At 45.0% G+C, this 26,120-nt stretch overlaps 1 protein-coding gene across 29 annotated transcripts in view; it reads right to left on the reverse strand.

Annotated features, from left to right (window-relative positions):
* The window catches only part of ANK3 (ankyrin 3), a 678,945-nt gene that overhangs the window by 179,665 nt on the left and 473,160 nt on the right, over positions 1-26,120 (reverse strand). For 21 of the 29 annotated variants that reach the window (XM_029059625.2, XM_029059631.2, XM_029059622.2 and 18 more), the window contains 4 exons: positions 22,007-22,105; positions 14,066-14,251; positions 13,307-13,330; positions 12,040-12,138 (listed from right to left, as the gene is read on the reverse strand). In XM_029059625.2, the coding sequence (XP_028915458.1) occupies positions 12,040-12,138; positions 13,307-13,330; positions 14,066-14,251; positions 22,007-22,105 (408 nt within the window). The remainder of the gene's footprint in view (positions 1-12,039; positions 12,139-13,306; positions 13,331-14,065; positions 14,252-22,006; positions 22,106-26,120) is intronic. The other 8 variants (XM_039911537.1, XM_029059636.2, XM_029059626.2 and 5 more) reach the window with 1 other exon arrangement.

Genomic DNA, 26,120 nt, shown 5'->3' on the forward strand with positions numbered 1-26,120 from the left:
CAACACACTTATCACCTCAACACTGAGCACTTCTTCCAGATCCAAAATAAACACTGAAGTTGTGCCTATCGCTGACACAAATTACCCAGGGGTACTATGTGACCCCTCACCAGGAACTATCTACAACTGCTGAATATGGCAACGATGTGACCAGCATCGTTAGCCAGCACCCAAAATAGATCGACGTCTTTCCAAGCCCTCTAAAAAATGTGGTCAATTTTCCCGAGAGTTTCACAGTGGCAGTTCCACTACAGACTCAGAAAGCAAAATTCCACCAAAGAAAGCAACGGTAAAATTAAGCAGTTCTCCACTCCACAGCCCCTAACGTCTCCAAGGAGCTTCTCTCTGCTATTGGTTAATTACTTTTGGGCAAAATTTCTCCTCTTTCTTCCAACCCCTTTAGAGAAATCCCCATAGTCCCATTGTGGGGAATTGAAAGTTCTGAGCAAACTGGAAAAAAACAACATAGTGAGAACCTCTGCCTTTGTTCTTCAATAAAGACTTATATCCACTGTGGTGATAAGAACAGTGCTTAATATTTAGTATGTGCTTAACCTGATTACCATGTATCTACCCCAGTGCTTAGAACAGTGCTTGACACATAGTAAGTGCCTAACAAACACTATTCTTATGATAAGCAGCATGGTCTAGTGGATTAAGCACAGGACTGAGAAGCAGCGTGGCTCAGTGGAAAGACCCCGGGCTTGGGAGTCAGAGGTCATGGGTTCTAATCCCAGCTCCACCACTAGTCAGCTGTGGGACTTTGGGCAAGTCACTTAACTTCTCTGTGCCTCAGTTTCCTCATCTGTAAAATGGGGATTAAGACTGTGAGCCCCATATGGAGTTGTATCTACCCCAGTTCTTAGAACAGTGCTTGGCACATAGTAAGCGCTTCACAAATACCATCATCATTATTATTATTATTGTTATTATAATTTCTGGTCCATGTGGAGATCCAGTTGGTGGGGTTTGGGGAAAGTTGTATTTGGAGACCCAAATTCACAGCCATATTTCCCAAGAGCACATGGTGTTGGAATCACTCAGAGACTGTCAGTCTCCCACTAGCAAGGGGCTCTCACTTTATTCTGAGCCTGAGAAATACCACACTATTTTTCCTTTATGAAAACCTGCTTAGAAAGTCGGATAAAGGAAGATAGGCAAGACGAGCTGTCCTTACCAATCTATTCGTATCTAGTCAGAGACCAAGGTTGGTTCTGGAGAGAGCACTGGGATACATGTCCAACTTTGAAGCCATATAAATTAGTTCTCAGAGAAGAAATACATCTTTATGCTTTCATACTGGGCAGTGTCTTAAATCATTTCAAATCACGGGTTGGTTCTCGAGGGGAGGGGAGACAGAGTCGACTACTGGTGATTACAATTCTTCATTCAAGTCAAATCGAAGGTGATGTTTACCTGGCGTTCCCTGAAGCAAAGTACTGTGGGTAACAGAAGGAGCAGTGTGAGATATTAAGACGAACTACGGCCAGTCATCTAGTCTGTAGTCTGCATCTGAGAAACAGTGTGGCTCAGTGGAAAGAGCACGGGTTTGGGAGTCAGAGGTCATGGGTTCAAATCCCAGCTCCACCACTTAGCTGTGTGACTGTGGGAAAGTCACTTTACTTCTCTGTGCCTCAGTTACCTCATCTGTAAAATGGGGATTAAGACTGTGAGCCTCACGAGGGACAACCTGATCACCCTGTACCTACGCCAGCGCTTAGAACAGTGCTCTGCACATAGTAAGTGCTTAACAAACACCAACATTATTATTATTATTATTTAGCTCTAGCCTTCTTTTTCCTTTGGTTCAAAGTTCAGTGGTTTCTCTCCTTCTGTAATGGCCTGAGGGGGTCAGTCAATTGATGGGTCAATCATTCAGTGGTATTTATTGAGTGTTTACTGTGTGCTATATTAAGCACTGGGGAGGGTACAATACAGTGGGTAGACATGATTCTTGATTTCAGGAGCTAACAGACATAAACAACTATTCCATGCAGAGAGTTGTATTAGGCACTTGGGAGAGAGTTAAAAGACACAATCCCTGCACTCCAGGAACTAATCCCCGGCTTAACCTCTTCCAATCTGACCAGCCAGGAGCAGGGACCGCCCCGCCATTCCCTCCCCAAAACATGCCACTGGCTCATCTCAAGCTGTGAGTCCACTCTGAGACTCCACAGGACGGCAAGTATGTAAAACACACGGGTTGATGGAAAGGGAGTGAAAGCTGCCAGCAAGGTTCCTGGAATGGGCTCAGGGTGGCCTAGTGGGAGGTGGGCTAATGGGATGGAGCTCCACAGACATGGAATCAGAAGGCCCTGAATTCTAACCCCGGCTCTGCCACTAGTCTGCTGCGTGACCTTGGGCAAGTCACTTCCCTTCTCTGGACCTCAATTACCTCATCTTTAAAATGGGGATTAAGAGTGTGAGTCCCATGGGAAACAGGGACTGTATCCAACCTGAGGGGAACAGCATGGCTTAGAGGAAGGAGCATGGTCTTGGGAGTCAGAGGACACGGGTTCTAATCCCCACTCTGCCACTTGTCTGTTGTGTGACCTTGGGCAAGCCACTTAACTTCTCTGTGCTTCAGGTACCTTGAATGTAAATTGGGGATGAAGACTGTGACCCCCACTTGGGACAACCTGATTACTTTGTACCTCCTCCAGTACTTAGAACAGTGCTTGGCACATAGTAAGCACTTTAATAAATACCATCATTATTATTATTATTGACTTGTATCTACCCCAATGTTTAGAACAGTGCTTGATGCACAGTAAGCACTTAAGTACTATTATTATCATTATTATTATTATTACTACATGGCCCTCATCCGGGTTGAGCAATCCCTGCTAATTCTGGGCTGGCCCTCAACATTATATTAACCCTGTGCAAATCTGGACCCAGAACACAATTTTCTCCTAGGCAGACCCAATCCATATCAAATCAACTAAAACGCTCTGGACTTCACTTTCCCCATCTGTAAAATCACAATCCCATTCTGTGACCCTCCTGGCCTACAAGATGGTTGTGATGGTGGATGAGACTGAAATCCCTTCATGTCTCAGAAGGATTCAGAAATTCACATCGACTCAGGTACTGGCTGCCTCCTCCCTAATGAATGGTCAGAACAGACCCAAAGATATGAAACTCTTCAACCCTTGTCTTTTTTCCACCTTAGGGCAGGACTTTGCAGTGGAGAGCTTGCATTTTAGGGAAGGTTCCCAAATTCAGATCTTTCCGCTCCAGGACCACCTAAGCCTTTCTGCTCTCTGGCCACACTCTTACAAGGGTTTTTTTTCCCCCTCCTCTGGAACTTTGGTTCAGCTGCCTAAACAGAGATGGTCATATGTGTGTGTGAGAGAGAGAGAGAGGCAGTGGTGATACACATGTTCTGCTCCCTACATATATGCATAGAGACACCCACCCCTGTGCTCTAAGCAAATCCTGGCTGACCCCCAAAAATCACTATTCTGATTATCTAAGTCCTCCTTTTCTATTCTCCCTCTCCCTTCTGCTTCACCCTGACTTTCTCCCTTCATTCATCCCCACTCCCAGCCTCACAGCACTTATGAACTTATCTGTAATTTATTTATTTATAGTAATGTCTGTCTTTGCCTCTAGACTGTAAGCCTATTGTGGGCAGGGAATGTTTCTGTTTATTATTGTATTGTACACTCCCAAGTGCTTAGTACAATGCTTTTCACACAATAAGTGCTCGATAAATACAACTGAATGAATAAATTAACGGAAGTCGGCTCTGGTTTTTCAGACTCCTTTTCTCTGAACCTCTAATTGCAACTCTGATTGCTCTAAGGCGCATGCAGCACTCTTGAAGGCAGAACAACAGGGACTGATTATGTTCCCATTCTTAATGATTAAATATGCAGATAAATATACCAGGGTACTTACTGTACTGTTATGCTATGCAACACACAAGCCCCTTACTTCTGGTTTTGTCTGGTTTGAAAAAAATGAGATGCTTAGAGTTTCAGATACTTTCCTATTTACATTCTCCTTTGAAATGTAAATGAAAGATGGTACAATAAGGAATCCTACACAGAATACTATTTCACAGAATTAAAATGGGATTTATACATTTCATTCAGGGCCTGTTCTTACATCAGTGAGCTGTGCATGTAACCAAAGAGAAAGTTTTAGAGATGAAGAAAAAGCTATAATATCTAATTCCTTGCATTTTTTTTTTCATTTTTCAGTACTCAAACAATGCTGAATTAGTGACCCCGGCAACAGAAGTGCGCCCACACCACCACCCTTTTCAGGATCTCTGACGTATTCAATCACACACCAATAGTCAATGCATTTTGGGAAGCAACACTTCTGACTTGTTTTTGAAATTCAAAACAGAAGTGTTCTTCATCCAACCCCTTTCATTCATTTATTCATTAAATTGTACTTATTGAGTGCTTACTTATGCAGAGCACTGTACTAAGTGCTTGGAAAGTACAATTTGGCAACAAATAGAGACAATCCCTACCCAACAACGGGCTCACAGTCTCGAAGGGGGAAGACAGACAACAAAACAAAACAAGTTAGACAGGCATCAATAGCATCGATATAAATAAATAGAATTATAGATAATAATAATAATGTTAGTATTTGCTAAGCGCTTACTCTGTGCAGAGCACTGTTCTAAGCGCTGGGGTAGATACCGGGTAATCAGGTTGTCCCACGTGAGGGTCACAGTCTTAATCATCATTTTACAGATGAGGTAACAGGCACAGAGAAGTTAAGTGACTTGTCCACAGTCACACAGCTGACAAGTGGCAGAGCCGGGATTTGAACCCATGACCTCTGACTCCCAAGCCCGTGCTCTTTCCATAGATGCAACATTAATAAAATAAATAAAATAATAAATATGTACATATATACACAAGTGCTGCGGGGTGGGGAGGGAGTAGAGAGAGGGAGAGAGTAGAGGTGATGGGGAGGGGAAGAGGAGCAGAGGAAAAGGGGGACTCAGGCTTGGAATGCCTCCTGGAGGAGATGCTTTCTGGATTGTCAGATCTCTAACAATCTTCAAGTTTCCCACTACTAAGTTTACATTTTAATGGCTACTTTTGTCTCACATTCCTTCCGTGAATAATTTCTTTGGAAGTGAGTCATGGGTTCAAAGAGAAGGAAGGCAAGACCTAGAGAAGGAAGGCAAGATCAATATATCTTTTACCCATATCACTGCATCAGCAAACAACAGCTACCCCAAGTGTGTTCTTCTTCAGGCCTGTCCCCTCTCATTTCCTTTATCTTCCTTGAGAAACATTAGTGGGGGCATGTCTGAAGCTTGACACCCACGTGATGACATTTTTCAAAAAAAACTCTTTAAAATCACCTCTCCTGTTGCCTGTCATCTTTTTTCCTGCTCCTCAGGAAATGAAATGAAAGCAGGAGCAAAACTGGCAAGCCCCACCGTCTTGAGGCTGATGTTGCTCTTTCTGGGAATGATTTCAATCTCTCCCAACTTTACCCTCGCTCATCCAACCCAATCTGGCTGGAAGCCATTCTCCAGTTCATTTGTCCTTCCAGGTGCTCTAAATTCATGGAGCTGGACCCACTCTAGAAGTCTTCCGTGGGCACTCTGTTCTCTTGCACAATTCAGAGTGCAAGTTCATCAGAATGACTCGGGGGTCAAGGAGTTAGTTCAGTGCTTTGCCCGCAGCAAGTCCTCAATAAATACAGTTGAATGGAATTAGATTGAATGAGTGGGGAAACATCAGCAAAGAGACCTTATTCACCAAAACATTCGCTAGAAAAGCATCCTCATTTGATATTCTTAAGGTAGAGGATGTGTTTCAGAAATATCATCATGCGGGATCATGATCGGATCTTTCGATACCCATGAAATAAGACAAGTCTCCCCTTACGGAGAAATAGGATTCTAAGTCGAAGCTAAAACTTTAAGCTCCTTGTGGATGGGGAATGTGTCTACCAACTATGCTATACTATATTCTCTCAAGAGCTTAGTAATAATGATAACAATAATTATAATGGCATTTCTTTAGTTCTTGCTACGTGCCAAGCACTATACTAAGCAATGGGGTAGATGCACGATAACCAGACCCCAGATGGAGCTCACAGTCTAAATAGGAGGGAGAACAGGTATTTTTTTAGCTCTCCATTTTGCAGATAAGAAAACTGAAGCACAGCAAAGTTAACTGACTTACCCAAGGTCACACAACAGAAAAGTGGCAGAGTGGGATTTGAACCCAGGTCTTCTGACTCCCTGGCCTGTGTTCTTTCCACTAAGCCACACTACTTCTTAAGTGCTCTGCACCCAGGAAGTGTGTAATGCATACCTTTGATAGATTGACTGATTACAAATGGGGATCCCACAAGGAAACCAACCTGCCCCATCTTCACCTCTGTAGTGAAGAAGTCCAAACATCTCATTAGTGCTGTCTCATTACGAGCAAACAAAAGAAGAAAGTCGGGGAAAAAACAGTTTAATGAACTCATGGAGTCAGAAGACCTGGGTTCTAAATCCAGGTCTGCCACTTTTCTGTTGTGTGACCATGGGTAAATCACTTAATTTCTCTGTGCCTCAGTTTCCTCATCTGCAAAATGGGGGGGCTAAACAATACCTGTTCTCCCTCATATTTAGACTGTGAGCCCCAGGTGGGGCCTGATTATTGTATATCTACTCCATTGCTTAGTATAGTGCTTGGCACATAGGAACAGTTTAAGGAACAAAGTTTAAAAAAACAGTTTAAGTTGGAGGAATCATTCTTTCCCTAGCTCCAGATACAGATCGCTAATACCAGATGGAGAGCAGGGACTCAAAGTATGGAACATCAGGGCTGCTAATCTACGGGGTTCTCTATCCACTTCCAACCTTAGGAGTCTTCATCAAGGGCCAGGACAAAGTCCCTAATGCTTTGGAGGTTTCAACAGAATCACAATATCCAACTTCTCTCCTATTTAGACCGTGAGCCCCATGTAGGACGGGGACTCTATCCAAACTGATTAACTTGAATCTATCCTAGCTCTTAGTACAATGCTTGGCCCAATAAGTACTCGACAAATGTTGTTTATAAGGAATAAATCAATCATTGTATTTACTGAGAGCTTACTCTGTACAGAGCACTGTACTCAGTGCTTGGGAGAGTACACTATAACAAGGAAAAAGAAAACCTCTATTCAGAACTATCTATCAACAGATCAGTCAATCAACCACATTTATTGAGTGCTTACTATGTACAGAGCACTATACTAAGCACCTGTTGTGGGCAGGGATTGTCTCTATTTGTTGCCGAATTGTACTTCCCAAGTGCTTAGTACAGTGTTCTGCACCCAGTAAGCACTCAATAAATGCGACTTAATGAACGAACGAAGCGCATGGAAGTGCACAATACAATAGAATTAGTAGACGTGTTCCCTGCCCACAACAAGCTTAGAGTCTAGAGGGAGAAACAAATATTAATATGAATAAATAATTTATAATGTATAATTTAAAGATATGTACAAAACATGGTCAGATGTGTGGGACACACAGTGCTCTGCACACAGTAAGCGTTCAATAAATTCGACTGAAAGACTAGTGAATGAAGGTTTGTCCAGGAAAACACAGTGCTGCCCTTTCAATCAAAAGGGAACAATTCTAGCCCCCACATATTTCTCAGGTGCTTTTGATACTCAGGCACGTAACGGAACAATATGGCTTCTACAGTGCGATGCTTTCCTTCAGCTGCATTCTTTAAAATGGAGCGAGAATGGATTGTAAACCCATCCAAGGACACCGAGCCAAGAGTGCAACAGGATGGAGCCAATGTCATCCCCGAAGTCTGAAAGCAAACAATGAACTGGAATTCACCAAGAAAGTCGAGACTGCAGTGCAGTATTAAGCTGTTCTCACATCAGCTTGCTGCAGTTCCCGTAGGCTAGGTCGAAAGCAGGATCTATATGCAAACTTCTTCGGCAGTTTAACCCCCGACTCTTTACGTTAATAAATACCCTCAAACACGGAGCATCACTCCGGCAGCCGTTTTCTATAAAGAGCCCTCGTGGAATCAAATTGATTATGGTATAAATCGTCCAGCTCTCTCCCAAATCAGGGAAACGTCGGATCCTATTACGCATGCTCATTTTGTACACTGGGTTTGTGTCTGTCAGAGAGCTAATATGCAAGTGAGCCCTCGTTATACACACAAAATGACTCAAGAGAGGGACATCTGGGTAGCCTCTCAGCTGTCCCCGCAGGCAGCTAAACAATTCGAGCCATGCCCCCTGACCAGTCCCGACAGAAGCTGACGTCACCCAGTCAGAACCCCTCAGCAATGCGCTTCTGTACTGTTGCCCTCATTACCCAGGGAGGACGTCACACCCCATTTGGTAGAGTCGGCAGAGAAATACTTATTTTTCTTTTTTAACACTGCTTCTGATCAGCTACTTGACCACTCTATTTCTTATCCCATGCTGAGTTGCTGGGGCAAAATAATGATGGCTTTTATTAAGCTCTCTGTGCCAAAAACTTTGCAAAGGGCTGGGATAGATAAAAGATGATCGGATTGAACATGGTCCTTGAGGCACTGAGACTCTTCTTCTTCACTGGTATATACCAAGTGCTCACTGGGTTCAGAGCACTGAACTAAGCCCTTGGGAGAGTACAGTACAACAGATTTGGTAGACGTACTCCCAGCTCATTCATTCAATAGTATTTATTGAGCGCTTACTATGTGCAGAGCACTGTACTAAGCGCTTGGAATGTACAAATCGGTAACAGAGACAGTCCCTGCCCTGTGACGGGCTTAAAATCTAATCGAGGGCTTATGGTTAGAGAGGGGGATGGACATTAACATAAAAAACTACAGATATGTGGAGCTGTGGATGGGGTGAATAGCCAGTACCACTATAGCCCTTATGGCAACCTTCAATTTTCTCATCCAAACTCCTTACTGTGCCTCACTCACCCCCTTCTCATCACAAACCTCCTGGTCACACTCTGTCTTCTGCCTGCCTGGAACACCCTCCCCTTTTACATCCGCCGGATCATTGCTATCTCCCCATCTTCAAGGCCCTTCCAAAACCACATCTCCTCCAGAAGCCGAACCTCGTTTGCCTGTTGAATTATCATCATCAATGGTGTTTGTCGAACACTTAGTATGTGCAGAACACTGTACGAACAGCTTGGGAGAGTTCAACAGTTGGCACGTTCTCTGCCCACGATCAACTTGCAGTCCTCCTTTCATGTTCCTAGATGGAAAAATCTTAACTCCTCCCCTTTTCTTGTGATAAATTAGCAACTGACTTCTCCTTGTACTCTCCCAAGTGCTTAGTACAGTGCTCTGCACAAAGTAAGCCCTCAATAAAAAAATAGCAGTATTTGTTAAGTGCTTATTGTGTGCGAAGCGGGATATAAGTAAATCGGTTTGGACACTGTCCCTGTGCCATGTGGGGCTCACACTCTTAATCTCCATTTTACAGATGAGGTAATTGAGGCACAGATAAAAACTGAGAAAACTGAGGAACAAAGAAGTTAAGTGACTTGCCCAAGGTCACACAGCAGACAAATGACCTTCTGACTCTGAGGCCCATGCTCTATCCACTACATCATGCCGCTTCTCCAATAAATACCAATGATTAATTGATTAATTCTTCCTTCCTCAAAGGCTTCAGAAAAGGGTAAGTAGGGATGGGAATAAAAATACAATAAGCAGAAGTTAAATGGAAACACGGGTGTCTCACCTCAAAGAGTCAGAGATTCAATACCAACTCAGTTTGCCAGGTTATCACTAGCAGACATTGAGCCCCTTGCGGGACAGGGGACAACCCTGAGTCCACCCTGATTATCTTGTAGCTTGCCCAGTTCTTATTATAGTGCTTGGCACAAAGTAAGCATTTAACCAATAACACAAACCATTCTTATTTTTATTATTTTTATAACTATTAGCAGCTGGAGAAATTGCCCTTAACCCCTGAAAGGGGAAGCAGCTGAGTGGTGCCCCAACTTTTAGCCATGGCAGCCATAATGTGGCCTAGTGGATAGAGCCCGGGCCTGGGCTTCTTAAAGACCTTGGTTCTACTCCTGGCTCTGCTACAAGCCTGCTGTATGACCTTGTGCAAGTCATTTAACTTCTTGTTCCTCAGTTTTCTCATCAATTAATGGCATTTATTGAGCGCTTACTATGTGCAGAGCATTGAACTAAGTACTTAGGACAGTAGAGTACAACAGACTTAGCAGACACTTCTTATGCTTGGGTCTTTCAGGCGCTCTCACTTTACACCCAATTTGGCCTGAAATATTTTTCAGAAAGAGATTTCTCTTTCTTGAAAACCATGGAAATGTTAGAAAAGCTGTGTGACCCGATGGATATAGCATGGACCTGGAAGTTAGAAGGACCTGGGTTCTAATCCTGACTCTCTGCTACTTGCCTGAGGTGTGACCTTGGGCAAATCACTTAATTTCTTTGTTCCTTGGTTACCTCTTCAATTAATCAATGGTATTTATTGAGTGCTTGCTATGTGCAGAACATTAATAATAATTATGGTATTTGTTAAGTGCTTACTATGTGCAGAGCACTGTTCTAAGCACTGGGGTAGATACATGGTAATCAGATTGTCCCACGTGGGGCTTACATTTTTTAATGCCCATTTTTACAGATGAGGTCCTGAGGCCCGGAGAAGTTGAGTGACTTGTCCAAGGTCACACAGCAGACAAGTGGCAGAGTCGGGATTAGAACCCATAACCTCTGACTCCCAACCCCGTGCTCTTTCCACTAAGCCATGCTGCTTTTCGCTAACATTGTAATAAAGGCTAAAAAAAGTACAGTACAACAAAATTACCAGATACGTTCTCTGCCTATAATGAAAATGAGGATTAAGATAGGGAGCTCCACACGGGTCACGGACTTTGTCCAACCCCATTAACTTTTACCTACCCTAGTACTTAAGTAAAGTACCAGGCACACGGTGAGTGCTTAACAGATACCATAAAAAAAGTGTCGGATCATTTTTCCTAATTTCAAAGGGAAGTAGATTGGCTAGTGGATAGAGCATGGGTCTTGTAGTCAGAAGGGCCTGGATTCTAATCATGGCTCCACCACATGTCCACTGGGTGTCCTTGAGCAAGTCACTTAACTTACCTTGCCTGTAAAATGGGGTTTAAGAGTGTGAGTCCCAGCTTTGTTCGTTCATTCATTCATTCATTCATTCAATCATATGTATTGAGAGCTTATTGTGTGCAGACACTGTACTAAGCGCTTGGAAAGTATGCTTCGGCAACTGATAGAGACAATCTCTACCCAACAACAGGCCTTGTGTTTTGTACAAGGCTGTGCACACAGTAAATGCTTAATAAATACAATTAAATGAATGAGGACTGTGCCCAACCTGATTAAATAATTATGGTATTTGGTAAACGCTTACTATGTGCCAAGCACTGTTCTAAGCACTGGGATAGATACAAGGAAATCAGGTTGACCCATGTGGGGCTCACAGTCTTAATCCTCATTTTACAGATGAGGTAAGGGAGGCACAGAGAAGTTAAGTGACTTGCCCAAGGTCACACAGCAGACAAGTGGCAGAGTCAGGATTAAAACCCACATCATCTGGCTCAAGCCTGTTCCCTTTGCACTAAGCCACACTGCTTCTCTTATACAACAGTGCTTGGCACATAGTAAGCACTTAGCAAGCACTTTAATTATTGTTATTATTATTATTGTTATTTAGAAGGTTTTTCTGACCTCTGTCACTGAAATAATGGGAGCACATGCGCTCTCTGAGTATGGTATTTGGTGTTGCCATGTAAACAGTTTACCATTTACCATGTAAACAGAGACATTTTAACGAACAGCAGGAGTGTGGCTGCCCGCCAGTGTTGCCCAAACCCTGCTCACTTCCCAGTTGTCGATTCTCAACGATCCCGTAGAACATTTGTTTCTAGTGGGAGCCATCTGGGCCCGTTTCGGTGAGAGGAATTCAGAGGCCCCAGAAGACACGATCCACATTTTTGAGAAGGTGCGAGCTTCCGAGCAGAAGCACGGAAGGATACATTTCCACATCCATCAAACGTGCTTTAGATCGAACCCTTACCCGTGCCGTGAAGTCCACAGCCGCACCTCGGTTTAACAGCAACGTAGCTACATTGATATTTCCATAGTGAGCAGCTATGTGGAGAGGAGTGAAGCCACTCTGGAGAGAAAACACAGATGTTCAATTGATTTTTGACGCCTTCCTCTCCGGGAGGTTGTGAACTCATTGCCCTGACCGTCTAAAAACTTGGAAACAAAGTAGGTTTTGAATTAACATTCCATTCGGTACTAGTTTTCAATCGGTGCCAATTGTTTTTAGGCTTTCCAAGAGTTGATGTCTAATAAGAATATTAGTAGGCAGAAGGAATTAGCAGTGAAGAAGCAGGTATAGACTCGGAATCACTGAAGTAAACCATCAGCCGAGGTTTCCAAAAGCGAACCCTCCTCTTAATTGGAATAATTATTCGTAACTAGACAGCTATTCTTAGTTTGGGTCAAATGGCTCATGGTTAGATCTGTTATTTTCTCTTTAACTTCTCATTTGAGGTCAGAGTCAGGTTGCTTTGGTGCATTCGAAGCAGATGCTAATTACAGCAACATCACAGAACCTCTTTTAAAGGACTGATGTGATTTTCTTTCAAGGGATGATATCATAAAGCTCCATCTCCTACTGTGGGCCATCTCTCTGAGTTATGCAAAGACATAAGGTAGCAACCTAATTAGCGAACGGCTGATCGGTAACACAATTCCTGCAACATATTTTCATTCCGGGGTCATTTGACTTCCGTTTAAAAAAAAGGTGCTAAAACATGCAGCGAATCACTGAGTCCCCAGAGAACCAAACCTTATAGAAACTTGATGCGGTTCTAGACTGTTAGCAAGCCTTTTAGCCATGCTAGCTGCCGCTGGCTCTCTCTTTCTGAGAGTCTGGCCGATCTTGTACCATTCCGAGGTCATCTATTTGCTGACACCATCGAGGGGAAGTGTCATGCAGAAGCCTACAGAACCAGTCCTGGATGCACAGGGTTGTCTGCAGCTCTCAACATCTACAGTATCAGAACCTCCCATCTCTTCGACTAATGTGACTCTTTTATACATGGTAATTCATTTCAAGGAATCCTTATGCTTTCGTTTAAACCTCGGGTTCAGCTGCAGAAAGCCCTGGTGATCAAACTGTGGTCTTCTCTAGCACATGCTACTTTTTCCGTCTAAAGCAGGTATCTATCCTACGGAAGGCGATGCAGAGAGGACGGGAGAGAGATGATGCAGCACCACTAAGTCATGGAAAGGGATGATACAGATATAGATAGATATATGTGCATATATACCTCTGTTGTCCTATTCACCACCATCTAGGTTAACACATTTGGAAGCAAAGGGGGAAAAAATGAACGGTTAGTTCGCTCTTGGTGACGTGGGTGCAAAAAAGCTTCATGACAGCTAGATGAAGTGACAGCTATGATGAAAGCAGAATAGGCACAGAAAGAAAGCTAGACTGAATGAAATCTACATGATTCCATACTCCAAATGAGATGTCCTTAAGAAGGTTTATAGTAACAGGCTTAAAGACAATGGCATTCTTCCGACTCATTTACTAGGTAACAGTGCTCATGCTCTCCCTAGCAGATTCATGATCCTATATTGGTAGAAAATTCTATGGTTTTTAGATATTCATCAAGTTTTGGTTGGCACCTGTTCTCTTCAGTCTCAGATAGCTACTCCCCCTGACTCGATACCATTCCTAAATTAAATTCTATCCTAAGGTAAAATGTAAGCTCCACGCAGGAATGTAAGTAGTGCAAGATGCACTTGTTGACCAGGAACCTTGGATTGTAGGTGGAAATCCAAAGTTGTTTTTTTTTTATATGACCTCCCTTCTGGCACGCTCAATGACAGCGCCTCCATCTCCCCAGTTCACCCCCATGACCTCTTGGCTCTCCCCATCCCACCTCTCCCCACTGCCCACCATCCCTCATCCCAACCCAAAGGGAGAAAATAAGAGCCAGTCAAAAGAGAGATCTGGCAGGATTCCCTTAGCTTCTACAGTACAACTCCGCATGTGATCAGCTTGTTCTCCTGTGACTCACCTTGGATTCCACATCTGCATTATGGTCATTCTGCAGAAGCAGTGCGGCTGCTTTGGTGTCATCCTTTCGAGCAGCAATGTGAAGAGCTGGAAGACGGACTTTTCCTTTTGTATCATTTTCAAGCAACAATGACACCACTTGGTCATGGCCTTGTTGCAAAGCAACAGCCAAAGGTGTGAATCCATCCTGCAAAAAAACCCCAACAAAAAACACTGTTAGTCCGGCATGCAAGGATCTGGGAAGCAGTTTGAAGGCTTTGAAGTGACACCTACCCAAAGTGCCCAAGACAAACACAAGTACCCATGAATGAAGACCAGGAGACATCCTCAGAACATTTAATCATAATCATAATAACAACTGTGGTGTTTGTTAAGTGCCTACTGTTTCAAAAGCACTGTACTAAGCACTGGGGTGGAGACAAGTAAATTAGGTTGAACACAGTCCCCTGTCCCACATGGGGTTCAAAGTCTCGATCCCCATTTTACAGATGAGATAACTGAGGCACAGAGAAGTGAAGTGACTCACCCAAGGTCACAGAGCAGACAAGGTCACACAGCAGGTGGAGGTGGTATAACAACTTTCCGACTCAGTCATATTCATCGAGCGCTTACTGTGTACACAGCACTCTATTAAGTGCTTACCAGGCCAGTGCTTTATCCACTATTTCTCACCACTGGCCAGAGGGATACATAATTATTTTTAAGAATGGATTTATATTAGCATTCTACATATATTAAGATGGTAGATTGATATAGGGAATGTAGACTATAGTTCAGAGACGTATTTTATACTGATTATAAGCTCACTGTGGAATGTGTCCACCCGCTCTGTTGTACTGTACTCTCTCAAGCACTTAGAAGAGTTCTCTGCACCCGCTTTATGCTCAATAAATACCCCTGATTGATGATGTTGTGGGCAATGACCCAAGGAGCAGGTATAAAGGATAGCACTATGCACACAGTGGCTCAGCTCAACCAAGCAATAACAGGACAGCTCTAAGCCCCCAAACACCACTCAGGTCAATTAGGATTGCCCCTGACCCAGCCTGGTAATTACATTGAGAAGGAACTCCTTACCAGATAGTTGCATCACTCAACTAAAACGTAAGAAGTCGTGGCAGGAGACTCAATCAATGATGTCTATATTTCACTCTGCTGCCCGGATTATCTTTCTATAGAAACATTCTGGGCATGTCACCCTCTTTCCCAAAAGCCTCCGGTGGTTGCCAATCAACCTTCGCATGAAGCAAAAACTCCTCATTATTGGCTTCAGAGCTCTCCATCACCTTGCCCCCTCCTACCTCACCTCTCTTCTCTCCATCTACAGCTCAACCCGCACACTCTACTCCTCTGCTGCTAGCCTCCTCAATGTGCCTTGTTCTCTCCTGTCCCACCGTCGACCCCGGCCCACGTCCTTCCTCTGGCCTGGCATGCCCTCCCTCCTCACCTCCGCCAAACTAGCTCTCTTCCCCTCTTCAAAGCCCTACTGAGAGCTCACCTCCTCCAGAAAGCCTTCCCAGACTGAGCCTCCCTTTTCCTCTGTTCCTCTTCCCCTCCCCATCGCCCCTACTCCCTCTCTCTGCTCTACCTCCTTCCCTGTCCCACAGCACTTGTGTATATTTGTATGCATTTATTACTCTATTTTATTAATGATGTGTGTATATCTGTAATTCAATTTATCTATTTCAATGCTATTGATTCCTGTCTACTTGTTTCGTTTTACTGTTTGTCTCCCCCTTCTAGACTATGAGTCCGCTGTTGGGTAGGGATTGTCTCGATCTGTTGCCGAATTGTATTTTCCAAGCGCTTAGTACAGTGCTTAGGAAGTGCTCAATAAATATGATTTAATGAATGAATGTTTATTGAGCACTTCCTGTGTTCAGAGCACTGTACTAAGCACTTGAGAGAGTATAGTACAACAGAGTTGGTAGACACATTCCCTGCCCAAAATGAGCTTACAGTCTAGAAAGGAAGACCCATAAAATAAATTATGGACATGTATATAAGTGCTGTGGGGCTGAGGGGAGGGTGAATATCAAGTGCTTAATGGGTAAAGATACCAGGGCACAGGTGACACAGAAGGGAGAGGGAATAGGGGAAATGAGAAGCAGCTGGCTTAATGGAAAGAGCCCGGGCTTGGGAGTCAGAGGTCATGGGTTCTAATCCTGACTCCACCACTTGGCAGCTGGGTGACTTTGGGTGAGTCACTTAACTTCTCTGTGCCTCAGTTACCTCATCTGTAAAATGGGGATGAAGACCATAAACCCTAGATTGGAACACCCTGATTACCTTGTATCTTCCCAGTGCTTAGAACAATGCTTGGCATATAGTAAGCGCTGAAATGTCATTATTAGTAGTAGTAGTAGTAGTAAATGAGGGCTCAGTGAGGGAAGGAAGGCCTCTTAGAGGAGGTGTGACTTTAGGAAGTTTCTGAAGGTGGGGAGAGTGGTGGTCTGTCAAATATGAAGAGGGAAGGAGTTCCAGGAGAGAGGCTGAGTAGGTTGGCATTAGAGGAGCAGAGTGTATGGCCTGGGCTGTAATGCAAGATAAGTGAGGTGAAGGAGGAGGAGCCAAATGGAAAGAGCATAGGCCTGGGAGTCAGAGCACCTGGGACCTAATTCTGGATCTGCAACTTATGTGTCCTAGGTTCTAATTCCAGCTCCACACTTGTCTGCTCTGTGACCTTGGGCAAGTCATTTAACTTCTCTGTTGCCCACATTACCTCATCTGTAAAATGGGGATTAAGTCTGTGAGGCCCATGTGCGACATGGACTATGTCCAACCTGATTATCTTGTATCTACCTCAGTGCTTAGTACAGTGCCTGGCACATAGTAAGCATTTAACAAATATGACTATAGCTCCTAAGTTATATGAGCTAGAGGCAAAATTAACATTTTTAAGAATGTACTTATTTTGCACATGGCAGTTACAGATGCGATCAACAGACACCAGTCTCCAAGAAATATCACTGGGCTACCAATTCTAAAAGTAGCAGCTCCAGATTTTGTTTACAAACCAAGTTGAAATTGTTTGGTTTGCTTCCAGTAGTTATTTCTGAGAAGTTCAAAATTATTTCATTAGTGTATAAACTATTACATTTAGAAAATATAGCTGCCAGAGTGGCATATGTCATAGTAAGATGCATAGCAATATGGTACCTAGCTCAGCATAACGGCATCCAGATTTGGGGAGAAAGTTTTAAACCATAATCAATTTGCAGAGCTCCAGAGTTTGTTAAACTGGAAGACAAGTGTATAATTTCTAGAAGGCAGTCTCAATAAATAATAAAATGGTAAATCACTTGGGTATTTGAAATGCGATTAAATTTGGCTTTTTAATTTTGCGATTATATATTTAGACTATATATAGAAAGATTCTACATAGAGACAAAAAGAGTGAGAGAAAAAGATTTTATGTGCTGCTTATGGGTAACTCCTTATTGAGATGCCCTGAACAGAGAAAACTTCTTGGATTCGTCCACTGAAATCTGGGTAAAATGTCAAAAGAACAGCTCAGTGAGGAACAATAGGCTCAACACTAAAAAGATGAAGTTACCCCATAGACGGATGTACACATTATGTGTAAAATACACTACGTATTAATTGGAATATTTAAATGTTTTCTCAGAGCCAAGCGAGACACAGTCCGTGTCCTTGTCCCTTATGGGACTCCCAATCTAAATAAGAGGTAGAACAGAGCCGGAGATTAGTGGGGAAGCCCAGAGGCTACGTCTTCTCTACTCCATCCAACCAATCAATCAATCAATGGTATTTACTGAGCATTTACTGTGTGTGGAGCACTGTACTAGTGCTTGGGAAAATACAGTAACATCTACCCCAGTGTAGCAGCCATTCAAATTCATGGTTCAGGGGCTTTAGAGAGGAGGGGGTGGGTGCCAACTATCCAGGAGCAGCTGCCCAAGGAGCTGGGATGTGGTGGGGAGGGGGGGCGGGAAGAGGAGGAGCACAAACTGGCATCCCCACATGGCCCAAGATGGGGAGGGGAGGGGCCAATTAATCAATCAATCAATCGTACTTACTGAGCCCTTACTGTGTGCAGAGCGTTGTTCTAAGTGCTTGGCACTGGGAAGCAGCTTGGCCTAGTGGCAAGAGCACAGGCTAGGGAGTCAGAGGATGTGGTTTCTAATCCCGGCTCTGCCACTTATCTGCTGTGTGACCTAACTTCTCTGTGTCTCAGTTACCCCATCTGTAAAATGTGGATTAAGACCTGTGAGCCCCATGTTGGACAACGTGATTACCTTGTATCTACTCCAGCGATTAGATCAGTGCTTGGCACATAGTAAACACTTAAAAAATATCAACACTATTACTATTATTGGCAGAATACAATATAACAGAATTTGTAGACATGTTCCCTAACCATAATGAGTTTACAGGGCTGGGTCCCTCTCGCTGTGAAGTTTTGCAAACTTGTCTGCCTAGCCCAGTTCCACCCCACTCCAGGAGGAAGGGAAGGGTTGGCCCTGGGCTGGCCTCGGATGGGACCGACTCTCCCTTACCATGCACTTCCTACCGTGGGGGTGGGCTAGAGCAGCCGTCACCACGTGTGTCCACTCACCCCGCACCAGGTCTCTCTCCCGCCATCCCCTTGCCCTCCAACCCTCTGGGAAGCAGCATAGCACAGTGGATAGAGCATGGGCCTGGGAGACAGAAGGCCATAAATTCTAATCCTGGCTCCACCACTCATCTGCTGTGTGACCTTGGGCAAGCCGCTTCACTTCTCTGGGCCTCAGTTCCTCATCGGTAAAATGGGGATTGAGACTGTGAGCCCTGCGTGGGCCAGGGACTGTGTCTAATCTGATTTGCGTGCATCCACTCCAGTGCTTAGTACAGTGCCTGGCACATAGTAAGTGCTTAACAAAGCCATAATTATTATTATTATTATTAATGCGGAGTGGTTCCTGGTGTGTCCAACCCTCTGGTGCTGGGGTGAGTATGTGCCTGAGCTCCTGGGACGTGCGTGGACAAGATCTCCCAGTTACCCTCTGATTTGGCATGGATGCAACCTTTTCCCTCCCCTGGAACTGGGCATATGTTCCCCTCCGCTTGTTGTGTTGTGCCTGAATACATCATTTTTAAAAATCAGTTAATCGACTTAATTTAAATCTTTGAGCCAGGACACTGGGTTTGTATTTGGTCTGGATTAAACTGGATTCATTAATCAATCAAGTTTATTGAGTGCTTACTGCATGCAGAGGATTGAACTGATTAGACTGTAAGCCCGTCAATGGGCAGGGACTGTCTCTATCTGTTGCCAATTTGTACATTCCAAGTGCTTAGTACAGTGCTCTGCACATAAGTGCTCAAAAAATACTATTGAATGAATGAATGAATGAACTAAGCTAACAAAGTTGGGAGACATCTTGCCTACACACAGCGAGCTTACAGTCTAGAGAAGGAGCTGACTTTTTGCAAATGTGACAAAATGCACTGCTTCCCTAGAGAAGCAGCGTGGCTCAGTGGAAAGAGCACGGGCTTAGGAATCAGAGGTCATGGGTTCTATTCCCGGCTCTGCCGCTTGTCAGCTGTATGACTTTGGGCAAGTCACTTAACTTCTCTGTGCCTCAGTTACCTCATCTGGAAAATGGGGATTAAGACTGTGAGCCCCGCGTGGGACCTGATTACCCTGTATCTACCCCAGCGCTTAGAACAGTGCTCGGCACATAGTAAGCGCTTAACAAATACCAACATTATTATTATTATTATTATTATTATTGGAGGAAAATGCACACAAATTTTAAGGCATGCTTACTGACTTAGAAATAATGATAGTAATAATAATAATTATGGTATTTGTTAAGTGCTTACATGTGCCAGGCACTGAACTAAATGCTGGGCTGGATACAAGCAAATCAGGTTGGACACAGTCTATATCCCTTATCCACATTTCATAGTTTATGCCAAACTAGCACACTTCCCCCTTTCAAAGCCCTACTGAAAGCTCAACTCCTTGAGAAGGCCTTCCCAGACTAAGCCCCCTTTTCCTCTGCTCTCCTCCTCCCCATCACCTCCACTCGCTCCCTCTGCTCTGCCTCCCTCCCTGCTCCACAGGACTTGTGTGTATATATTTGTGTATATGGGTATACATATTTATAATTCTACTTATTTTATTAATGATGTGTATATATCTATGTTTCTATTTATTTATATTGATGTTATTGACGCCTGTTTACTTCTTTTGATGTCTGTCTCCCCCCCTTCTAGACTGTAAGCCCGTTGTCTCTGTTGTTGAATTGTACTTTCCAAGCACTTATTACAGTGCTCTGCACACAGTAAGCGCTCAATAAATAAGATTGAATGAATGAATGAATCCCTTGTAGGGCTCACAGTCTTAATCCCCATTTTACAGATGAGGTAACTGAAGCACAGAGAACTGCAGTGATTTGCCCAAGGCCATACAGCAGATAAGTGGCAGAACCGGTAGCTTAGTTTTCATTAATCCCCTTAAAATGATGCTAGAATCTATAAAGCAAATATAGTTCTATTTGCTAGGAGCAGGAGCTTTGCAAAGCAAATGGGAGCTAAAAATGAAGTATTCTCAGAAACAAGCCTAAAGCAATCTGTCATTTTCAAAACTGAAGGAAGTAAAAATCCACCAACATACTAGACTTCAGCTGAATTTTCAACTGTGAGACTATTTTTTTGATCGGTTGATTTCTTTGAAATAAGACTTTGAGAGGAAATTTCCCTTTCTTAATATCTCCTTCCTCTCCACACCAAAATGAGGAGCCAGTATATGGAAATTCACTCCCCCGAGAGCTACCCAATGATGGCTAGGGAAAATGGCACTGCTCCACACACTACATAGACTTGCAGGGGATGAGCAATTCTCCCCTTTGGCTGAATGCAGTCTGTCCAAAGGGGATATTGGGAAAGAGAGAGAGAGGGAGAGAGAAAGACAGAAGAAAGAGAGAAGAGAGAAGAAAGAAAAAAGAGAGATAAGAGAGACGAGTGAGAGAAGAAAGAGATAAAAGAAGAGAGGGAAGAAAGAGGAGAGAGGAAGAAAGACAGAGAGGAAAAGAGTCAAAAGAGAGAGCAAGAGAGAGAGAAGAGGATGAGGCCCAAGACCGAGACACATGTGGCTGAATTGATGTCCGTCTCCCGGACTCTAAACTGTGAGCTTGTTGTGGGCAGGGAATGTCACTGTTAATTGTTGTGTTGTACTTTCCCAAGCACTTAATACAGTGCTCTGCAAAGATTAGATCACCCTGAAGACCAAAGCACTGGGGTCTGCATCCACTGCCCCCATTCCCACGCCAGCCTTCCCTAGTGCCACAGCCCACTGCCCCCAAAGATACCATTAAAACATTTCAGACCCTGGGGAGAGGAAAGTGGCGTGTAACTAAGGGTTGAATGCCTGGACCAGTGGGGAGTCTGAGCACTCTCCATTCCAAGAACTGCTTATTTATTTATCTTGACATTGTGGTCTTGGTTCATTGTTTCTGTTGTGTGCAGTAATCCATCACAATCATTGTTTTCAGATGTGTACTCCCATCTAGATTGTGAGTCCCCAGTGGATTAGAAACTGCACCTGAACTGTTATATTTGTATCTATGCCTCTGCTTAGCACAGCACTTGGCTCAGAGAGCCTAATAAACATCGTAAAAACAACGCTTATTTCTTGCTGAACCTAGCTAGTGGTTTTCCAGAAAAAAAGGGAAAAACTGGACTACAAATCAGATAAATCACTGTTCATAAATACACCACATAGAACAATGCTTAACACTCACCGGGATAACTCTGTAAAAAGAGCTTTAACGTTTCATCTTCTATCCCATTCTTGAATGCTCTCATATTCTATCAGATTCACAACTCCAAGGTTACCCATTATCCCGGAATGCCATCAATTTGCATTTTATGGAAACACCAAAAGAAGCTAAGGGAAATCTTGAATTTGAAAGGTAAAGGGGGAACTAATTACCTCTGTAGCCAGGCTCTGACTTGCACCATTGTCCAGGAGAAACTTGACAACTTCCAAGTGATTTTCCTGGGCTGCCATATACAATGGAGTAAACCCATTCTGTAAAGAAGCAACATATGAGGTTTCCTTCAGTATTTTCCAAAACACGCCACTTCCTACTACAATGAACTAATGAAACATAATCTGTGACTTACTGTAACTAAAATGTATTTCTAGAACTGATGTATATAATACTAAAACTAATCCCCCTCATTTTAATGTAATCACAATACGTTTAGTTCATTCAGGTCAGCCGGAGACATAGTATCTTTCCAAATCTGAAGATCATGACCCTGTTTTTCTGAAAAAGTAGTTCTGAAACCTGACCAGTGATTTTATTAAAGGAGCCCTGGTTTTCCTAAAAGTTAGAACCTTCAAACTGGAAAGCATGGAATGGGCATGCAGACAGGAATAAAGTATGACAACTTTTAATAGGAAATTGCCCTTATCATTCCCGCTCAGAGCACATTTTCTTTGCTACATCAATTTCACTTTCATTACTTTATGAAGCATTAGAAGGTTTGATATATGAACAGTATATGTGATATGTGTATCACGCCATATGAATGGTCTATAGGGAACCCAGCTCATTGTTGACACTGCCAACAGAAACGTTTATCTGAGAAATATTTCAGCTGTGTGACCTTGGGCAAGTCATTTCACTTCTCTGGGCCTCAGTTACCTCATATGTAAAATGGAGATTGAGACTGGGAGCCCCATGTGAGACAGGGACTGTATCCAACCAGATTAGCTTGTATCCAACCCAGTGCTTAGTACACTGCTTGACACTTAGTAAGTGCTTAACAAATACCACAATATTTATTATTATTATTATTATTAAGTTCACCAGATGTTATGGGACAGGGACTGGATTCATTCATCCAATAGTATTTATTGAGCGCTTACTATGTGCAGAGCACTGTACTAAGCGCTTGGGATGAACAAGTCGGCAACAGATAGAGACAGTCCCTGCCGTTTGACGGGTTTACGGTCTAATCGAGGGAGATGGACAGACAAGAACAATGGCAATAAACAGCGTCAAGGGGAAGAACATCTCGTAAAAACAATGGCAACTAAATAGAATCAAGGCGATGCACAATTCATTAACAAAATAAATAGGGTAACGAAAATATATACAGTTGAGCGGACGAGTACAGTGCTGTGGGGATGGGAAGGGAGAGGTGGAGGAGCAGAGGGAAAAGGGGAAAATGAGGCTTTAGCTGCGGAGAGGTAAAGGGGGGATGGCAGAGGGAGTAGAGGGGGAAGAGGAGCTCAGTCTGGGAACGCCTCTTGGAGGAGGTGATTTTTAAGTAGGGTTTTGAAGAGGGAAAGAGAATTAGTTTGGCGGAGGTGAGGAGGGAGGGCGTTCCAGGACCGCGGGAGGACGTGACCCAGGGGTCGACGGCGGGATAGGCGAGACCGAGGGATGGCGAGGAGGTGGGCGGCAGAGGAGCGGAGCGTGCGGGGTGGGCGGTAGAAAGAGAGAAGGGAGGAGAGGTAGGAAGGGGCAAGGTGATGGAGAGCCTTGAAGCCTAGAGTGAGGAGTTTTTGTTTGGAGCGGAGGTCGATAGGCAACCACTGGAGTTGTTTAAGAAGGGGAGTGACATGCCCAGATCGTTTCTGCAGGAAGAGGAGCCGGGCAGCGGAGTGATGAATAGACCGGAGCGGGGCGAGAGAGGAGGAAGGGAGGTCAGAGAGAAGGCTGACACAGTAGTCTAGCCGGGATATAACGAGAGCCCGTAACAGTAAGGTAGCCGTTTGGGTGGAGAGGAAAGGGCGGATCTTGACGATATTGTAGAGGTGAAACCGGCAGGTCTTGGTAACGGATAGGATGTGTGGGGTGAACGAGAGGGACGAGTCAAGGATGACACTGAGATTGCGGGCCCGAGAGAGGGGAAGGATGGTCGTGCCATCCACGGTGATAGAGAAGTCTGGGAGAGGACCGGGCTTGGGAGGGAAGATGAGGAGCTCAGTCTTGCTCAGGTTGAGTTTTAGGTGGCGGGCCGACATCCAGGTGGAGACGTCCTGGAGGCAGGAGGAGATGCGAGCCTGAAGGGAGGGGGAGAGGACAGGGGCGGAGATGTAGATCTGCATGTCATCTGCGTAGAGATGGTAGTCAAAGCCGTGAGAGCGAATGAGTTCACCAAGGGAGTGAGTGTAAATGGAGAACAGAAGAGGGCCAAGAACTGACCCTTGAGGAACTCCAACAGTTAAAGCATGGGAGGGGGGAGGAGGCTCCAGCGAAGGAGACCAAGAATAACCGTCCAGAGAGGTAAGAGGAGAACCGGGAGAGGACAGAGTCCGTGAAGCCAAGGTGAGATAAGGTATGGAGGAGGAGGGGATGGTCGACAGTGTCAAAGGCAGCAGAGAGGTCAAGGAGGATCAGAATGGAGTAGGAGCCATTGGATTTGGCAAGAAGGAGGTCATGGGTGACCTTAGAGAGAGCAGTCTCGGTAGAGTGGAGGGGACGGAAGCCAGATTGGAGGGGGTCTAGGAGAGAATTGGAGTTAAGGAATTCTAGGCATCGATTGTAAATGACTTGTTCTAGGATTTTGGAGAGGAAGGGTAGTAGGGAGATAGGACGATAACTGGAGGGGGAAGTGGGGTCGAGAGCGGGTTTTTTTAGGATGGGGGAGACGTGGGCATGTTTGAAGGCAGAGGGGAAGGAGCCCTTGGAGATTGAGTGGTTAAAAATGGAAGTTAAGGAAGGTAGGAGGGCAGGGGCAATGGTTTTAAGAAGGTGAGAGGGAATGGGGTCCGAGGCGCAGGTGGAGGGGGTGGCACTTGCGAGGAGGGAGGAGATCTCCTCTGAGGATACTGCAGGGAAGGATGGGAAAGTAGGGGAGGGGGTTGGTGGGGGGGAGGGGAGAGGCGGAGGGGTGACTTTGGGGAGCTCAGACCTGATCGTGTTGATTTTCGTGAGGAAATAGGTGGCCAGATCATTGGGGGTGAGAGATGGGGGAGGAACAGGGGGCCTAAGGAGAGAGTTAAAGGTCCGGAACAATCGGCGGGGGTGACGGGCATGGGTGTCAATGAGGGAGGAGAAGAAGCTTTGCCTGGCGGAGGAGAGGGCAGAGTTAAGGCAGGAAAGGATAAATTTGAAGTGTGTGAGGTCGGCTTGGTGCTTGGACTTTCGCCAGCAGCGCTCGGCAGTTCGAGCATAGGAGCGTAGGAGGCGGACGGAGGAGGTGATCCAGGGCTGTGGGTTAGTGGCGCGAGAGCGGCGGAGGGAAAGGGGGGCGAGAGAGTCGAGATGAGTAGAGAGGTTGGAGTTGAGAGCGGAGACCTGATCATCAAGAGTGGGAAGAGAGGACAGGGTGGCAAGGTGAGGAGAGATGCTATTGGAAAGACGGATGGGATCGAGAGAGCGGAGGTCTCTGTGGGCAGTAGCGAAGATTTGCAGGGGGAGGGAGTGTGAGAGATGAGGCAGGTGAGAAGGTTATGGTCAGAGAGAGGGATTTCAGAGTCGGTGAGGGAGGAGATAGTGCAGCGGTAGGAGATGACGAGATCGAGGGTGTGACTGAGTCGGTGAGTGGGCGCGGTATGGTGGAGGAGGAGGTCGGCAGAGTCGAGGAGGGATAGCAGGCGGGCGGCAGAGGAGTCGTCGGGTACATCCGTATGGATGTTGAAGTCTCCAAGGATCAGAGTGGGCAGAGAGAAGGAGAGAAGGAAGGTGAGAAAGGGGTCAAGGTGGTTGAGGAAGTCAGAGGTGGGACCGGGAGGGCGGTAGATGACGGCGACAAGTAACTGGAGTGGGTGGTAGAGGCAAATGATATGGGCTTCGAAGGAGGGGAAGGAGAGGGAGGGGGGAGGAGGGATAGTGCGGAAGCAGCAATGGGGCAAGAGGAGGAAGCCGACGCCTCCTCCCTTACCGGTGAGTCTGGGGGAGTGGGAGAAGGAGAGGCCTCCGCCGGAGAGAGCGGCGGCGGAGACCGTGTCTTCGGGAGAGAGCCACGTTTCCGAAAGGGCGAGGAGGAGGAGAGAGCGGGAGAGGAAAAGGTCATGGATGAAAGGTAGCTTGCCTGTAATAGAGCGGGGGTTCCAGAGGCCACACTTGAAAGTAGCTGTGGGTGCA

Source organism: Ornithorhynchus anatinus, chromosome 3, assembly GCF_004115215.2.
Source record: "Ornithorhynchus anatinus isolate Pmale09 chromosome 3, mOrnAna1.pri.v4, whole genome shotgun sequence".
NCBI classification, from domain to species: domain Eukaryota; kingdom Metazoa; phylum Chordata; class Mammalia; order Monotremata; family Ornithorhynchidae; genus Ornithorhynchus; species Ornithorhynchus anatinus.